A 16,009-nucleotide genomic window follows, 5' to 3' on the forward strand; every position below is an offset into this window, starting at 1 on the left:
AGTAATGTTATATGTGGCAATTTATGGAATGTATACGCAAATAAAGATACTACTACTACTGATAAGACTCCAGTTATAGAGGCTTTTATGAGTTTGTGAAACACCAGATTTTGTGAAAGGTTGAACAGTATTGTTTTGTTTCTGTGTCCTGTAAAATAAATTTATAAACTTTCAATGGAGTTCTTGACTTGTTGAAGACAGTCCAGTTAGCGCATCCGCACGTTACATAATCTATAAAAATATTTTTCACTTCAAATTCCATTTTGTGTAAATTTGAATAAAAATTTGAAATCTACGCGATTCAACTTGTTCATTTTACCATTCAAACATGACTCAGGTTGTTGTTTTCATTTTGTATGACTAAAGTTTGTTTGTATCAACTGTCCTTAATTATGATTATAAATCATGCTCATAAAAGGGTTTAGGTTGTTATACCTTTAAAAATCTGTTCCTATACAAACCTATACGAAAAAGGTCAAAGATCTCTAATGTTTTGCTGAGCAGGCATAAAAAAATCGATGTTGGACCCCTGAGTGAGGTGTTGGACTGCTTACGTTACAGAATGGGCGGAGCTAAATCTTATTTTCATTCTTTAGTCTCAGGCAGATAGTTTGGTTCTTGGGTCCGACAAAACGCATGTTGCCCTCAATGCATATAAATGCATATTGTTTAAATGGGATTTTTAAAAGAAATTTGATGATTTAAAGAAATTAAAAATTAAAAAAATCAAATTTTAAAGAAATTTGATGTTTTAAAGAAATTAAATTAAATAAAAAAAAGTTTTCTAGCCCAATGTCCAGTCACCCGTTGTGCTTACATTTTCTTGAGCAATTCAGCAATAACAAATACTAATCCACAATACCCTTGATCCTTTGTAGATATTTGTTATCATGTACTTCCACTATAGTATACCAGATTATAGCAAACTACGCCTCTCAACAGAGGAATCTTTCAAGCTAATACTTTGTCTTAGGACCCGAAAATGTGTAGTAAATGTGTCATTTACTAACCAGGCTGATTCTCCACTTGGTGGTGTGTTGAAAGTTTAAGGACTTCTCTGTAAATTACCCAAATTTAAATCACATCGCTTTTCAACAATTTAAAAAAATTAAAACAATATAATCAATTAATTTTCCAACATCACATTTAAATAATAGACATAGTCAATGGCCCTTTGACCAAAATCAAGGGGCATTTTGACCAAAACCAGGAGACGGTTTCAAAAAATATATGAGGGGGCGCTTTGACAATAATCAGGGGACGCTTTGAAAAGTATTTGGAGGCTGTATTTTTTCTATAAAAATAAGTGAGGGACGCTTAGACCAAAATCTGGGGACGCTTTGACCTATATTTAGGGGCAGTATTTTTTATATAAAATATGTTAGGGGACGCTTTGACTAAAATCAGGGGGCGTGTCGTTTTACCCGGAAACTCAAATGGACCCAAATGGAATATGAAATATATATATTATATATTATCGCATTCTAAGTTGTTACTTATTTAAAATACTGAAATAATGAACTTAAATACAAAAAGAGAATGTTTAATATTATTATTTTCTTAAATTGTATTTTAAAAAAATACGAATCTCTTCTATTTGTAATAACTCTTGCACATAATTTTATATAAAACTGAAGTATAGTTTCCATGGCCGTAGGAACGGAGTGGGGGGGGGGGGGGGGGTTGCCGATATATACATGTATAATTAATAATTTTGCCGATGTATTTAAATTTATGTATAACATACAAACAAAAATAAATAATTCATGTCTCAAAATACAATATCAGAAATTAATAATTAATAATATCAATAACAATTCATGTCTCAAAATACAATATCAGAAATTAATAATTAATTAAAAACTCCATTTGTAACTGTAACATCATTTACATGATTTATTTTCATCATTTTAAATAAGTAATAAAATATGATAATATTCCATTTTATATTCCATTTGGGTAAATCGATGTGCCGAAATCAGGGGCAGGGGACGATTTGACCAAAATAAGGGGATGCTTTGACCGGGACGGTTTTATTAGGGGGCGCTTTGACTGGCTCCCTAATTATATCTACACTCAATCTCGTATAATTTTTTTTAGTTCAGATATGCCAAACACATAATTTATATAGCTTTATGGTCATACGCAACATAGTTTGAACTTTATTGGATCCGTCCCTGGAGTTCCACTAAATGAAGGACCTGTGTGCAATATTTTTAATGTCTATATATGGATGTGTACACCTCTTCTAAAACAATTTTTGATGGGAAAAAAAAATGGAATTTATGTTTCGTAATTTTTATACATTTTTCTTTGAATAATGCGAAAATTTTCAAAATTTGATAGCTTTTACAAACCCCTGGTAATGCGTGTTGATTTTTTGTCTAAGAACATGTAATGGTAGTATAAATTTAAATTTAGAATTATATCTAGAAAAATTATCAGTAGGTAAGGTAAAGAATGAGCACAGCTATACATGAAATTAACATGACGTCTGTTACTATCCATATATTTGCAATTCATTTTTGCATAAACATTTACATTATACATGTATGTATGTGCATTGTACAGCGCAGCTATTCACTGTTCCTTTATCTTGATATCAAAACAAAGTTTATCAAATTTATAAAACTTTTTAATGAGATTGGCTCATATTTAAAATCACAGAAAAAAATGAAAATAAAAAAAAAATTTTACAATAATAAAAACATTAATTAATTATGTATAAATAAGAGGTACATGTTTCTCTATCTGAATATGACTCTGTTATCTGTATATAAGGATTTAGATTTTAAATGTAAGGAACTCCTAAAGGGTTCCCTACAGATTAGAGCTGGCCGTGTTTCTGACCCAGGATTTAATGATCTGGTGAGCTATGGCCTGCTCTGGGGGAACATACAATCCCTGAGGGTGTTGATGTGTCAACATCTGGACAACTTCTGGTCTCCTAAACCACTGAGCATCCTCCATTTCATCTTCATCTACCTACAATATAAAGGTTTTGTTTGTTTTTTTAATATCTTAACAAATAAATATACAGTAGTATGGTCAAAATCCTTATCTTGAACTTGAGGGGGCTGCAAAAAAACCAAACAAACTTGGAAGCACTAAGGTTAAAATTTGATCCCCACCCTTTACAAAAACTTTCAACTCCTTTTGGCATATTCCTGATATTTAAAATATTGATTTTCAAGAGTGTAATCAAAATATTTTGATATAACATTCATAAAGTAAAAAAAAAAGTGAAAACATGTACACCAGTAACTTTTGATAGTCTCGCAATTCAATTAATTGATTTGCACTCTATAAATCCTTTTATACTAACTTTTATATCCTCTGTTTTAGCGTATGCTATAGTTCCAAGCATCAGTGAAGCAGGGAATGGCCACGGTTGACTAGAGTGGTAGTCAACACAACCTACTTTTACACCACTCTCCTCCTCCACTTCACGCCTGACCGTGTCCTCTATCGTTTCACCTGATTTACAAAATGAAAGTAATATGGGATCTTAAAAAGAAGAAGGGAATCTCTTGAAAAGAAACTCAAATGCATATTTAGATGGGCAGTTACAGATCTAGATATATATACCATTATTAAATGCCATATTCTTACAAAATTTAATTAATTAATGTATAAAGGGTAAAGTAAATATATACTTATTTTGTAAATAATATTTCAGCTAAATTTAAAACAAATAAGATTCATTAAAATCTTCACTGCAGTATGCTTCTACAAACTTGTTTTGTGGTGCCTCATGTTGGATTATACACCTGATCAGACAAAATTATAATATTACAGACAAATATTGTCATGTATCACATGTCAACAATTAAATATACATGATATGATTCATGATGTTGGAGTAAATCATACGATACCTGGCTCCATGAAGCCTGCCAGACAAGACCACATTTTGGGAGGAAACTGTTTCTTTCTTCCCAGAAGGCACCTCTTCCCATCAGCTGATATCACAAGCATGATGACCGATGGATCTGTTCTGGGGTAAGCTGTATTGTGGATTCCTACAATGGAAAAACACAAAAGTTTTATTTAAAAAATGCAATAAATAAAATATAAGTATATGTACCCCAAAGTCATTCATGAAATACTGAAAATCAACTTCTGTTTGCTTGCCATATAAATTTTTGAGATGATAGTCTTTTACTTTAGAATATTTTTCAATGCATATCAATGAGATCATATATTTTTATATTACTTAAGTATCTGAACTGTGCATTTGTGTTGAATAACTATTATGGATGAATTTGACATCTATTCAATTCAAATTACCCTGATTAAAAGCTAGTTTAAAGTACATGCATATGCAGTAAATTACTATCTGACAACATGTATAGGCAAAAGAATTAAAATGGAGATTCAATTTAAACCCATCAATATACCTTTTCTTCAATGATGTTCATCAAACACTGAATCAAAGTTGACTAAAATTATATGATAAAAAGATGCAAGTTTCATTATTATTGTGTTGTACATTTGTAAAGTGTATGATTCCTATAATGAGTGTATAATTCAGATAAACTACCTTTGTTGGACTTGCAGTCTTTGTCCCTACACACTCTCTTGTGACCTCCCTCTGTGATGTCTGTCTGAGATCCACAAGTGGCACAGAATTTGTACCGATCCAACCAGTCCATCATGGACCGAGCCTCAGCGAAGATACCGGCATCAGAGGGCTCCATCTGGAGACTTCCAGGAAATGGCACCAAAAATGAACTCTCAGGCTGCAAGGCTGTGAATTTACCATCATCCATTCCTGAGACATCAACAGCAAATAAAGCTATAGAAGATGTTCGATCTACACCCAAGAAAATTATCACAGGATCTGAAGCTAAGTGAGAAGAAATTTGGTTGTGGTCAACCCAGCTTAGTCTGTATCGCCATTTGGAAGACTTATCTTTTATGGGTACAACAAATGGTTTAAGATCTGACAATAATAAAAACTGTGAGGTTTCATCACTGAGCTTTGACTGTATCCAGTTTCGGTCTTTCCTTTTCTCTGAAGCTCTGTCCAGAAGGTTCAGAGAGAAGAAGTTCCGGAGCTGTTGGTCTGGATTTTCCATCTTCATGTGGGATTCTATTAATCTCGCTGTCTTGTCCTGGTCCCAAAAGAGAGCAATGTCTTGTGCTGTCTGCCCTGTTTTGTTGACAATATTCGTGTCACACCTAGAATCAGATAATACATTAAATTGAATTAAGAAGCATGGATGTTTCTGTTTTTTTTTTTTTTTTTAGATATTTCAATCAGCTAAAGTTATAAAAAAAAAAAGCTATAGGTGGGTTGCTTTCAAAATTTCCAAGATTGACATTCATTGGTAGCAAATCTTTGTAAATTCCTAAGGCCTCCAGATATCATACACTTCAACTCTTACCCTTTCTCCAGCAGTGCTTTAATAATGTCTGTCTGTCCGTGTCTGGCTGCAAACATCAATGCTGTCCAACCTTTATCATTTTTCTGATCAACATTTACTGTACCTGAAAAAAGTATTCTGTAAATCTAAGTCAGGGTAGTATAATTTTGAGACATCTACATATACTCGTAAACCCTGGAATGAACCACTTATAAAACTTTTCACTTTGCCTTTTATTTTCGATTTGTACATACTTTTGAGGAGAAAAGTGAGCTCCTCTGTGTTCCCGTTTTCAGCACACTCAAAATACTTGTCTACAAATGGTTTTCTGGTATCGTCTGGCCCAGTTTTACTGCTCATACTAACAACACTGGTAAACCTACTTTTTTCATTTTAAAAAAAAGTATTTATTACATTAGGTACATCAGTATGAAGTGAATTAAAAAAAAAAACTATTGTTTATGAATGAACAATAACAAAACAGTATTTATCTTCATCTTGCTGACCTACTGACAACTTGCATACTTCAACAAAATTCATCTGCATTTTTTATTCTTCATATTACATGTAATCAGGTCCAGTCCAAAGACTATTTCTACCTACGTAGCTATTAATAGCTACCTAGGTATTTAAAGCTACCCAAAGTAGCTATTTTTACCTACTTTCTGCTTTACTTGCATTTTGTGGCCAAATGCAGGAACGGCGCAACATGGTGAGCACAAAATTTCTTGATACAGTCACGCTGATGATGAATATGACAAAAATTTGGCCAAAAAATGATTACATCGCATATTATCAATTTTGCATAGAAACTAATGTAAAATTGCCGATTCAGGAAGTAATCATTTTTTGGCCAAAATTTTGTCGTATATTCATCATTAGTGTGACCGTATGAAAAAATATGGTATTCATCATGTTGCGCCGTTTAGTCTTTTGGTCGCAAAATGCAGAAATTATATAAAGTAGGTAAACATAGCTACTTTGGGTAGCTTTAAATACTTAGGTAGCTATTAATAGCTACGTAGGTAGAAATAGTCTTTGGACTGGACCTGGTAATGTCACCTTTTTTCTATTTTATTTTGTTGTTTGCATACAAAAAAATTCTACCTAAAAGAGAATTATGTGCCTAAATACCTGTCGAGGATGCTTCTGTGTTTATGTAAAGCACACAAAGCTTTACATAAACGACCGACCATTTACTGTTTTGAGCATCCAAAGTCCATTCTTGAATAGGAAAAAGAGCACCAAAGACCCAGATTTTGACATCATTTCCTGGTTGAACAAGATGAAGAAGAGTAATAAATGGGTAGGCTTTACCTGATTGGCTGAATTGAGGTATGTAAATATTTTCATTTTAAAGTAAAAATATTAATGTTTGAAATAAATGATGGAATGTGGGAATATTACAAAAATTCTAGAAATACCAGGGGAGATTGTAGGAGTGGGGATTGATATTTTTGGCAGGGTGTCATTTACTGCCGATCTCTGTAAGTTCTAAATAACTGCAAATTTGACCTATAAACGCCGCGGAACGGTATATTTTTTTTCGTGTTTTTAATAAGTGCTTAGAACGAACTTTCAAATAATACCAGTGATTTGTTTGAACGGGAATTAGTAAATTACTTGGAGGGCAAAAGGTTTGTATAGAGTTCTATGGGAAATTAATTGGTACTCTTTTCCCTATAGAGACCCCATTTTTTAATAAGTAAAGTGAAGTGAAAGTCATGAAAAGTTATTTTTAGCAATTTATTTGAATATTGAAGACATTTCGAGAGAAAAATTAGCAAAAATTTGAATTATTTTTCTGTGGAATTAGGGTTAGAGGTGATTTGGGTCTTTTGTAGAGATTGGGGGGGGGGATGGGGGGGGGGGTACAGAGGATGGAAATTGGTAAAACAATGTGTAGTTGACTTGGCCATAGGAGAAAGGTAAGTTAAGAAAATGTATCAGATTGATCTTATAAGAAATGTTTGTATGTATTCATAAATTTATGTATGTATTTTACATGTACATGTAATTGTGTATTTATATGATTTGCTATATATGTGTACTTTTGGAAGTGTAGGATGGTGGCCTGGTGTTAATTTTTGTTAGGTTTCTTATACGTCTGCACGTTTGGTATCTTTTCGAATAATTTATTCGGCCCTTAAAAGTGCGTTTCGTGGTGTTCATGTGAAAGGTGGTCATTTTCTGTCTTGATGTATCATGTCGGTAGTGTATGTGATCCTCTGGATTGCCTCCCTTTGACTGCGAGGGGATCAGTTTGTAGTTTGGTTGTTTCTATATTGTAGCGACACAAAGGTATGTGTTTTCCCTCTTTTTGCTCTTTGTAGTTCCATCAGGGTGACTCTCTGCAACTCATTTTCTACTGCTTTCCAGTTTTTGTACTTAGAGTTACTTCCCTTAGACTAGCTAACCAAATATGTAGAATTTCAACATGATATAATCTTAATTATTGTGACCTTAGGCTTCTGATTTTGTTTTCTTGAATTATTGGAATGGCATTACTGTATGTATCACATTTGACTTTTCTGATATTTACATGTAATTACATGTAAAATTTTAAAACATGTATTCCACCCTTGACGGATCCATTTTTTAAACATTCGGCCATGTAGAAGATATGTAATTTGGTAATTTTTCAGAAAACTTGAAAAATATTGCTGTTTTCTTTATGATTTATGCTTAATTTGACTAACTTTATTGATTTATTTTCATTTAGAGACTATAGAGGACTTTCATATTTCAGCTTCCTGGACCCGGGAGAGCTTGGTATCTGATCGGCGGGGGGCATTTTCTCTATATAAGAAGAAGATGGAGACTCGCTACCCACCCGATATATTTTGTCGGACAGATATCTGTACATTGCAGGTAAATTTTTCATTTATTAACTTTTCAGCCTCTTATTGTGGTGTACATTTTGGGCTTTTAAGTCAATTATTGCATTTCTTAATTTTTTACAAATTAATCTGAATTCCCCTTTTTAAAGCATGAAATTCAATAATGTAGATTATGTTTGTACTGTATAAGACTATCAGACACTGCACTTTGATTTGTTATCAAAAGTATTAATTTTCTCTTGTCTGAATTAATTGTAAACAAATATAATAGGGGGCACCTGCTATTTCTCTAAGTGTCTTTCACTGGGGGGTGGGGAAACTTTTTTGTATATACTTAAGCAACAGGAGGGGTTAGATAAGAATCATTTAGTATATCAGAGTCTCAAACAATTTACTTTTCATAAGCATAAGAAAATTTCTATATCAGTCTTTTTAAAACCTTTTAATTTTGCTTAATTAATTATGATTTATCAAATTTTGGACCTTTTTTCTTTATTCTGGGTAGATTCTACCCCTATGAAAAAATTGACACAATTATGACTTTATATCATTTTATTAACATCAAAAAACAAAATCATGTTATTTTATAAATATTTTATTCATTACAGTGACAACTGTATCCAGATTTCATCACAGGAATGAAAGTTTTTCACTCTTTGGAAAAGCACCTGCAGCAGGGAGGGGACATTCATTAAGATGGCCACAGATTCCAAGACACTGAAGTGACAGGCCTCAAATTTCATACATGTATATTGGTAAGTATAAGGTCTTTGAAAATTACAAAATTGACTAATTCTGGGATAGGTAAATATGTAAGTATAGGAAAAAGAGCACCAAAGACCCAGATTTTGACATCATTTCCTGGTTGAACAAGATGAAGAAGAGTAATAAATGGGTAGGCTTTACCTGATTGGCTGAATTGAGGTATGTAAATATTTTCATTTTAAAGTAAAAATATTAATGTTTGAAATAAATGATGGAATGTGGGAATATTACAAAAATTCTAGAAATACCAGGGGAGATTGTAGGAGTGGGGATTGATATTTTTGGCAGGGTGTCATTTACTGCCGATCTCTGTAAGTTCTAAATAACTGCAAATTTGACCTATAAACGCCGCGGAACGGTATATTTTTTTTCGTGTTTTTAATAAGTGCTTAGAACGAACTTTCAAATAATACCAGTGATTTGTTTGAACGGGAATTAGTAAATTACTTGGAGGGCAAAAGGTTTGTATAGAGTTCTATGGGAAATTAATTGGTACTCTTTTCCCTATACATGTAGGTGTGAAATAAAACCGGAATAAAGATATAGCATACTAAGATCAAAACCTGTATGATAATCGTCTATTTCTCCGAAATACTAGAAAATCCTAAAATCGACGATAGATCATAACTTTTTAATTTTTTTTTTTTCATTATCGTAGAAAGCAAATTGAAAGGGGAGGGTATTTGAAAGAGATAATTATAAAATCAAATACAAATACAAACATTTATTGGCACAAACACAATTACAATAATTGGCAAAGGCACATCATCAATTGTTCATTATATTTAAACAATAATCTGGTAAAGAATGTGAGGCTATACATAATCATAGCTAAATTGTACATCAATTGTAAAATAATTATGATATGCAGTCATTTCTAGATGTAATACATTTTTTAATAAATGAGTTTGTTATTTTCAGTACTTCTGGACAATGGCTATTAAAGCAAAGTTTAACTTTTTGAGTATTAGACATATTTAATATTTTTTCATGAAAAAAAAATCGTCAAGCCAAAAAGGGAGGGGGGGGGGTAAGTTGTCCAAACGCAAAAAATCCTATTTCGAGGGGGGGGGGATCAAACTTCTTTTAGTACACACCCCCCAACTCTACCACCTGTGCCTCTGGAAGTGTAACCTGTGCGTGCTGAATGGGTGTGTGGGCAATGCCCTTATTATGTCTACCTAATATATCTTTGCAAACACATTTTATTTATATTTCAAGAACAAAAAAAAAAAACCCCAGAAACTATTCTATTAAACAAACGGGGAAAAGATGTCTTTTATGCTTTATTATAAAGATTCATCAGTTTTGTAAACTGATACTTTTTGAGCATACAACAACATACAAGGACTAAGGGCCTTATTAATTCTAAATTGACACTCGCGTGTGCTTCAATCCCCGAAAAAAAGTTTTTTTTTTTTTTTTTAAATTTAATTACGATTCGCACAAATCCCTTGAACATACCCTATTTAATCTCGGTGAGATTCAGATGGGCTTGATACTTGGTCTGGGACGCCCACACACACACACACACACACATGTGTGCGTGTGTGGCTCCCCCATACTGGGGACCTGCTACAGATACGCAAGTCGTAAAATGGGGACATAAAAAACATTGGGGACTTGATTTAAGTCCCCAATCTTTTTTATCGTTGAAAACGAAAAATTGACATGTCTAAACCCTAAAAATATCAAAAAAATAATGTGTCCCAGTTACGGGGTTTTATCGGACACATGATTACACAGATATCGTGTTGATTGAAATCGCCATCTTCACTTACACATCTCTGACGTTACACACTTCTAGATTACGCATGCGCGTGTGTAAAAAAAGCGGAAGTCCAATTGTTTGAAGCGGGATACAATAAACATGTGGAAAAGAAGACACAGAGGAAAGCCTGGGCACAGAATCCTAGATTCTTTTGATAAGGATGATTTTTATGCTGGAAAACGGTATGTTATCTACTTCTTGGATAAAATATATGGTTCGAGGAAACTTGCATCAAAGTATTGAAGGGGGGGGGGGGGGCAGTGACGATTGCTGCATAGGCCTATCGGGTACCCAGTTGAAATGAAAAGACAGTTATTTATGCGATTTTCTTTCTTGAAATAGTACACAATTTATGCTATTCATTTCACAATGATTTAAAATTCATCAAATGAAAGGTATATTAATCGAATGTGTTTTGTATTTCATGTCAACATGAAATGACCTTTACTAAGTTTTAACTGAACTAAATCCAGTCCACTTTAATTAGAGAAAATGGAAATGTAGTTTGTATGTGTGAGTTTTTTTGAGCCAATTGTGGGATCGGGTTGTACCACCCCACCCCCCCCCCTTCTTCTTGAGATCTGCAACTTATTGTTTTTAAAGCAAAACCTAAGATTGGGTTGTACCAAACACCTCAACAACCCACCCCCTTTTTCTTGAGCTCAGCAACCTATTTCTGGTGTTGTTTTCTTTTCATTTTTTAAAGCAAAAAGTGAGATTGGATTGTACCCCCCCCCCCTTTTACTTGAGAGAGAACATATACAGTGTAGTTATCAATTCAACATATATATTTTACTTGTCCTATAATATATAGACATTACTTAATACAATAATAGCCTATCTCAATTTTACTCATAATGCACTTATTATCTACTGCTAAAGAGCAAATAATTGAATATTAAGTGTATATTGTTTTCATGTTGTTTATATTAAAGAAACTTGGGCTGAAGCATCTTTTAATTTAAAAAGCTACCACATTAAATTACTTATATGACAGTACAATTCATTAAGTGACAATTATATTTTCCACATTTTTCTTAATTATTATCATTTTACAGCATTCTTTTAAATAAAATCACATTTGATCTCTCTAAGGGCCTGTACAGGTTATGGGCATTGGAATAAAAATGCTCAGAAAGGAAATATGGATAAAAATGTACGTCTTGAAAAAATTTTATTAGTGAATTTTTTTTTCATATAATTATTATCCTTAAACATGTTAAAAGATATAGAATTAAACTAGAATATAAAAATCATGCAAACTTGTGTTTATTAGATTTTTTTAATCAGGTCATTATATCCTAATTGGCTAAAGCAGGACATTATACCCCTGGCCCTGTCGTTTTTATTATGTCCAATAAAAATTTTATATATTTTATTTTGCATTTTGGCACGATTCTCATAGAAGATAACAATATTTATTATTTCCAATAAAAATGATATTGTGTATGCACCAAAATTGACAAAAAACTATTTATTATAATCAGTCAGGACATTGTACTATAAGGGCATTATACACTTCCGGTGTAAACAGCTTACTCAGGAACTGAGGAAGCAGGTAAGGCATGGTTTGGACTGAAAAAAAACCCACGTCCTTGTTTGATTCCTTGAAACGATTGTGGAATTATGTTCTGGAGACTTGAAGTCTGTACAAAGACACACTACTTCAAAGTAGTTTCATGTCGACCGCTTTATACCTGTTAGACAGAATCATGGATAAGCCTTTCCGAATTCCCTCTGTTTAATTCTCCTTTCACTGTTAGTGTGTTTGTTTATATACAAACAGCTTTGAAATTGAATTTTTAAGAGATCATTATAATTTTATATCATATGATATGATCTTTTTTAAAGCAGGGTGCAATGTATTCAATTTTTGTATCCTTTCTATCAGAAAAGTCATAGGCTATAATAAGAATCATTTGACTTGTTTAATGTATTGTGGTAGTTTATTTATGTATTCTTAAATTATTTCATTTCAATCCAGATGTAAATTATCTTGCTTATATTTGGAAACACCCATTTTTATGCGACCATCAGATCGGGGAGGAAGACGACTGGCTTAATTCTCTATAGCTACACTCTTCACATACTAGAATCATCTTTTTCAACTTGTCCATCTGTTTATATTCAATATTGCTTTTATAGTTTATATTTTGGTTAGACTAATCACTATATTTTGGTACGGGGTAAATTATGTACATTGTACGTACATTATAGCAGTTTTCTGTAAGACTTGTAATAAATTTGTAAAGTTGGAATACCAATATTGACCTCATATAGAACAACACCTACATGTAGTATCGCGAGTACCTCACAGATATAAATTCTTACTACCGCTCTTTTGCAAGGGAGTAGAGAAGGCTCTAAATCTCACAATTTAGATTTCTGGGGTATATCAATGCTTACACTAGTGACAATCAATAAATATAATTATGATTCAAACAATCATGCCGAAAGTACAGTGAATTGCCAAGGATTGAACTCTAAATAGTACAAATGTAGCTAGATTATCAAATAAGGAAAGTTAAAGTATTTATGAAGTAATGATGTTCAATGAGAATTTAATGAGAAAAGTCCGCTCTAAAGAGAAAAGTAATTGTTAAAAATGTAACATATGAGGATAAGCTCCTCTCTCAGATTTATTAGGCTGGTTCAGCATATGTTTAGCAAGATATTTCACTAGGATTTCTTTCTTACTGTCTGCAGGATTATTTTTGCACCATTTAATTTTTGCCCTTTCACACTTGCAAACAATTTTGCCCATTCATAGTTTTATTACAGAAATTATATGTATTAATTGTTTCATTTTGCCCTGTTTTAAATTTGCCCAAAAGGGGCGAAAATAAAATGGGAGCGAAAATTTTCCTGTATACAGTATTTGTCCTTGTAAATTTCATATTTTGATCTGATGATTCCCACCTGTCAACGAGACGTGATACAGCTCTTCAGATCAAGTTACTGTTATAATGACATGTTTATTATATACCCCGTTACAACTAGTAAATAAATGTATATTTAAGAAATATGCAAGAGAAGAATTATGTCAATTATGTAACATTAATCCATTACATGGAAGTTTTTGATATGCAAGAACAATAACGTTATGTTTCTGCATACTAAGTCTTCAGTTGCCGAGAGTAGTGGAATGGATTCAGAAAACCACATTGTGGTGATCTGCAAAGTTTGAATGTCACCTGATTGCGTAAAATCAACATTAAAATTAGGCTTGAGTATCACAAGCTTCCTAACGATACGATACATAACATGATATGGTCATGTGATACAACACGTATTGTGATACACTAGGTGTCATTAACAGTTAAATTAACTGATATGCTTATATTCTTGCTCACTAACCCCCAGTTATAGAAAATATAAAAAATATCTTACCTAACCAAAGTTATTTATAGGCCAACTTATAGTCTTAACATTGTATTTTTTTATACTACCTCGTTTTCAGTCATTTTTGTAGCTTTAAAAGTTCTCAGTTTGCATTAAAAGTTCTCAGTTTGCATGTAAAATTTTTTAATAAGACAATGAAAATTAACTTGTACTGTATCACGATATATACATATCGTGAGGCCTTGCGATCAATACAATCGATGTATCGCTGTATTGTTACACCTCTAATTAAAACTGAGTGTTACACTGTTGGGTATATCTATAATGCAACCTACATTAAGTACATACAACAACACATGATATCAGAGTCTAGACACACCTAATGTCACATGACATTTGACAAGCCCATCTTATTAAAAAAATAAATCAGTATCTGAGCTCATCCTAATGGTTGCATCGTCAACATATTACGAATTAATAGGATGATTTTCTCCTATAGTTTGGACTTTCAGTAGCATATGGCATTCTCGGCGCTGCGTAATGGTGAATACTAGTAGATTCTTATTGGTTAAGAAATTATAACATCAAGAACTTAAAATTATTGTTGACAACGATGAGGCGACTTATGCCTCACCTCTGTGCCGTGTGAGAACATTTGATTGGCAATTTACTACGCCAGTTGACATTTGGCCGCATTTCTATCATATGTATATTTCAACAGTGAAGGGAAGCAGTGTAAATTTCAGAAGCAAATTAGGTAACATCGAGAATGCCACACCTTACTGAAAGTCCAAACTAATCGTATAATGGTCCTATTTCTCAGGTATTTTGATTGTATGATATCCAACATTTTAGAAATCACAAAATTCTATACTAATATTAACATTACATTTGGCGTGCATTCTTTTTAGCACTTTGGGGGGAAAGAAACTTCCGCTAAGTCAAGTACAGTATGCTGAATGTCTTGCACATATGTTCATAATTAAGAACTTTATGAAATGCACTAAATCAAATCTATACGCTAACTTGCTCAAAAGTCAAATATTATATTTTTATTACACACTTAGTGATAAATACAGGTTTTTTGCATATTGCAATATGGCTGCATGATGTCACAATAGCTGTATCAGCCCTGCAGGCTGATATGGATTTGCGGGGCTGATAACCTATATCAGCCCTGCATATCCATATCAGACCTGCAGGGCTGATACGGCTATTGTGACATTAATATCACACCCTTAATAAATTTAATTAAACCACAAAAACAGTACTTGTGATCATACACAATTTTTGGTGGGTTCATTCTTGTAATTTTAACTTTTTGAAAATAAAGTAATTTTAACTTTTTGAAAATAGTTACTTCTCTTTGCTATGACCTACTTTTCCCCAACCTTAATAACTCAAACACGTTATTTTTCCAAAATAACTTGAATAAATAAATAACTTATTTAAGTTATTTTGTGTCATTCCTCCCTAACTTAACACCCCGTGCACCAAAGGATTTTGCTCGTGCACCAAGACAAAAACAATTGTTTGACTAAATATAAACCTTGCTCAATGCAGGAAAAGTGTCAAAAGTCTTGGGAAAAGTCTGGATTTTTTTTTATTTAATGATAAAAGTTGTACATATACACCATGTGGATAAAACCACAAAATAAGGATTAAAATGCTGTTTATCTCCACCTCCTCACCAATTCTCCATTGGAGTCGGTGAACTCCATCTAGTATTACATAATGGAATCCCAAAATGCAATGCAAATTGGCAGGAAACATGAAATATCCAAGAAATCAATGTCCAAGTAGGATATAAAAATAACTTATTTAAGTTATTTTTAAAAAAAAATTTATTTGTGTGAAATAATGAAAAATAACTTATTTAAGTTTTTTTTTATAACTTGTTTAAGTTATGCCCCTGACTGCTT

At 32.7% G+C, this 16,009-nt stretch overlaps 1 protein-coding gene across 2 annotated transcripts; it reads right to left on the reverse strand.

Moving 5' to 3' along the window:
- Nucleotides 1-2,706: 2,706 nt before the first annotated feature.
- Nucleotides 2,707-6,607, reverse strand: LOC134280166 (NAD-capped RNA hydrolase NUDT12-like). 2 transcript variants are annotated; one of them, XM_062762594.1, is made up of 7 exons: nt 6,504-6,607; nt 5,624-5,751; nt 5,391-5,493; nt 4,544-5,184; nt 3,879-4,022; nt 3,326-3,477; nt 2,707-2,985 (listed from the first exon to the last, which is right to left on the reverse strand). In XM_062762594.1, the coding sequence occupies exons 1-7, from the start codon at nt 6,563-6,565 to the stop codon at nt 2,821-2,823; spliced, it is 1,395 nt and encodes a 464-aa protein (XP_062618578.1). In that variant the 5' UTR covers nt 6,566-6,607; the 3' UTR covers nt 2,707-2,820. The 2 variants fall into 2 exon arrangements, with proteins under 2 accessions (XP_062618578.1, XP_062618579.1); XM_062762595.1 differs by having other exon boundaries at nt 2,708-2,985; nt 5,624-5,748; nt 6,504-6,601.
- Between the last annotated feature and the right edge of the window lie 9,402 nt (nt 6,608-16,009).

Source organism: Saccostrea cucullata, unplaced genomic scaffold, assembly GCF_032062105.1.
Source record: "Saccostrea cucullata isolate Sc308-1 unplaced genomic scaffold, CSIRO_AGI_Scuc_v1 ctg5963, whole genome shotgun sequence".
Classification (NCBI taxonomy): Eukaryota; Metazoa; Mollusca; class Bivalvia; order Ostreida; family Ostreidae; genus Saccostrea; species Saccostrea cuccullata.

Coding starts and splice junctions, on each gene's coding strand:
- LOC134280166 (XM_062762594.1), bottom strand. CDS start 6,565: ATGGTCGGTCGTTTATGTAAAGCTTTGTGTGCTTTACATAAACACAGA. Junction 5,752..6,503: donor CACAGAAGCATCCTCGACAG/GTATTTAGGCAC, acceptor AAATGAAAAAAG/TAGGTTTACCAGTGTTGTTA. Junction 5,185..5,390: donor AAAGCACTGCTGGAGAAAGG/GTAAGAGTTGAA, acceptor ATCTGATTCTAG/GTGTGACACGAATATTGTCA.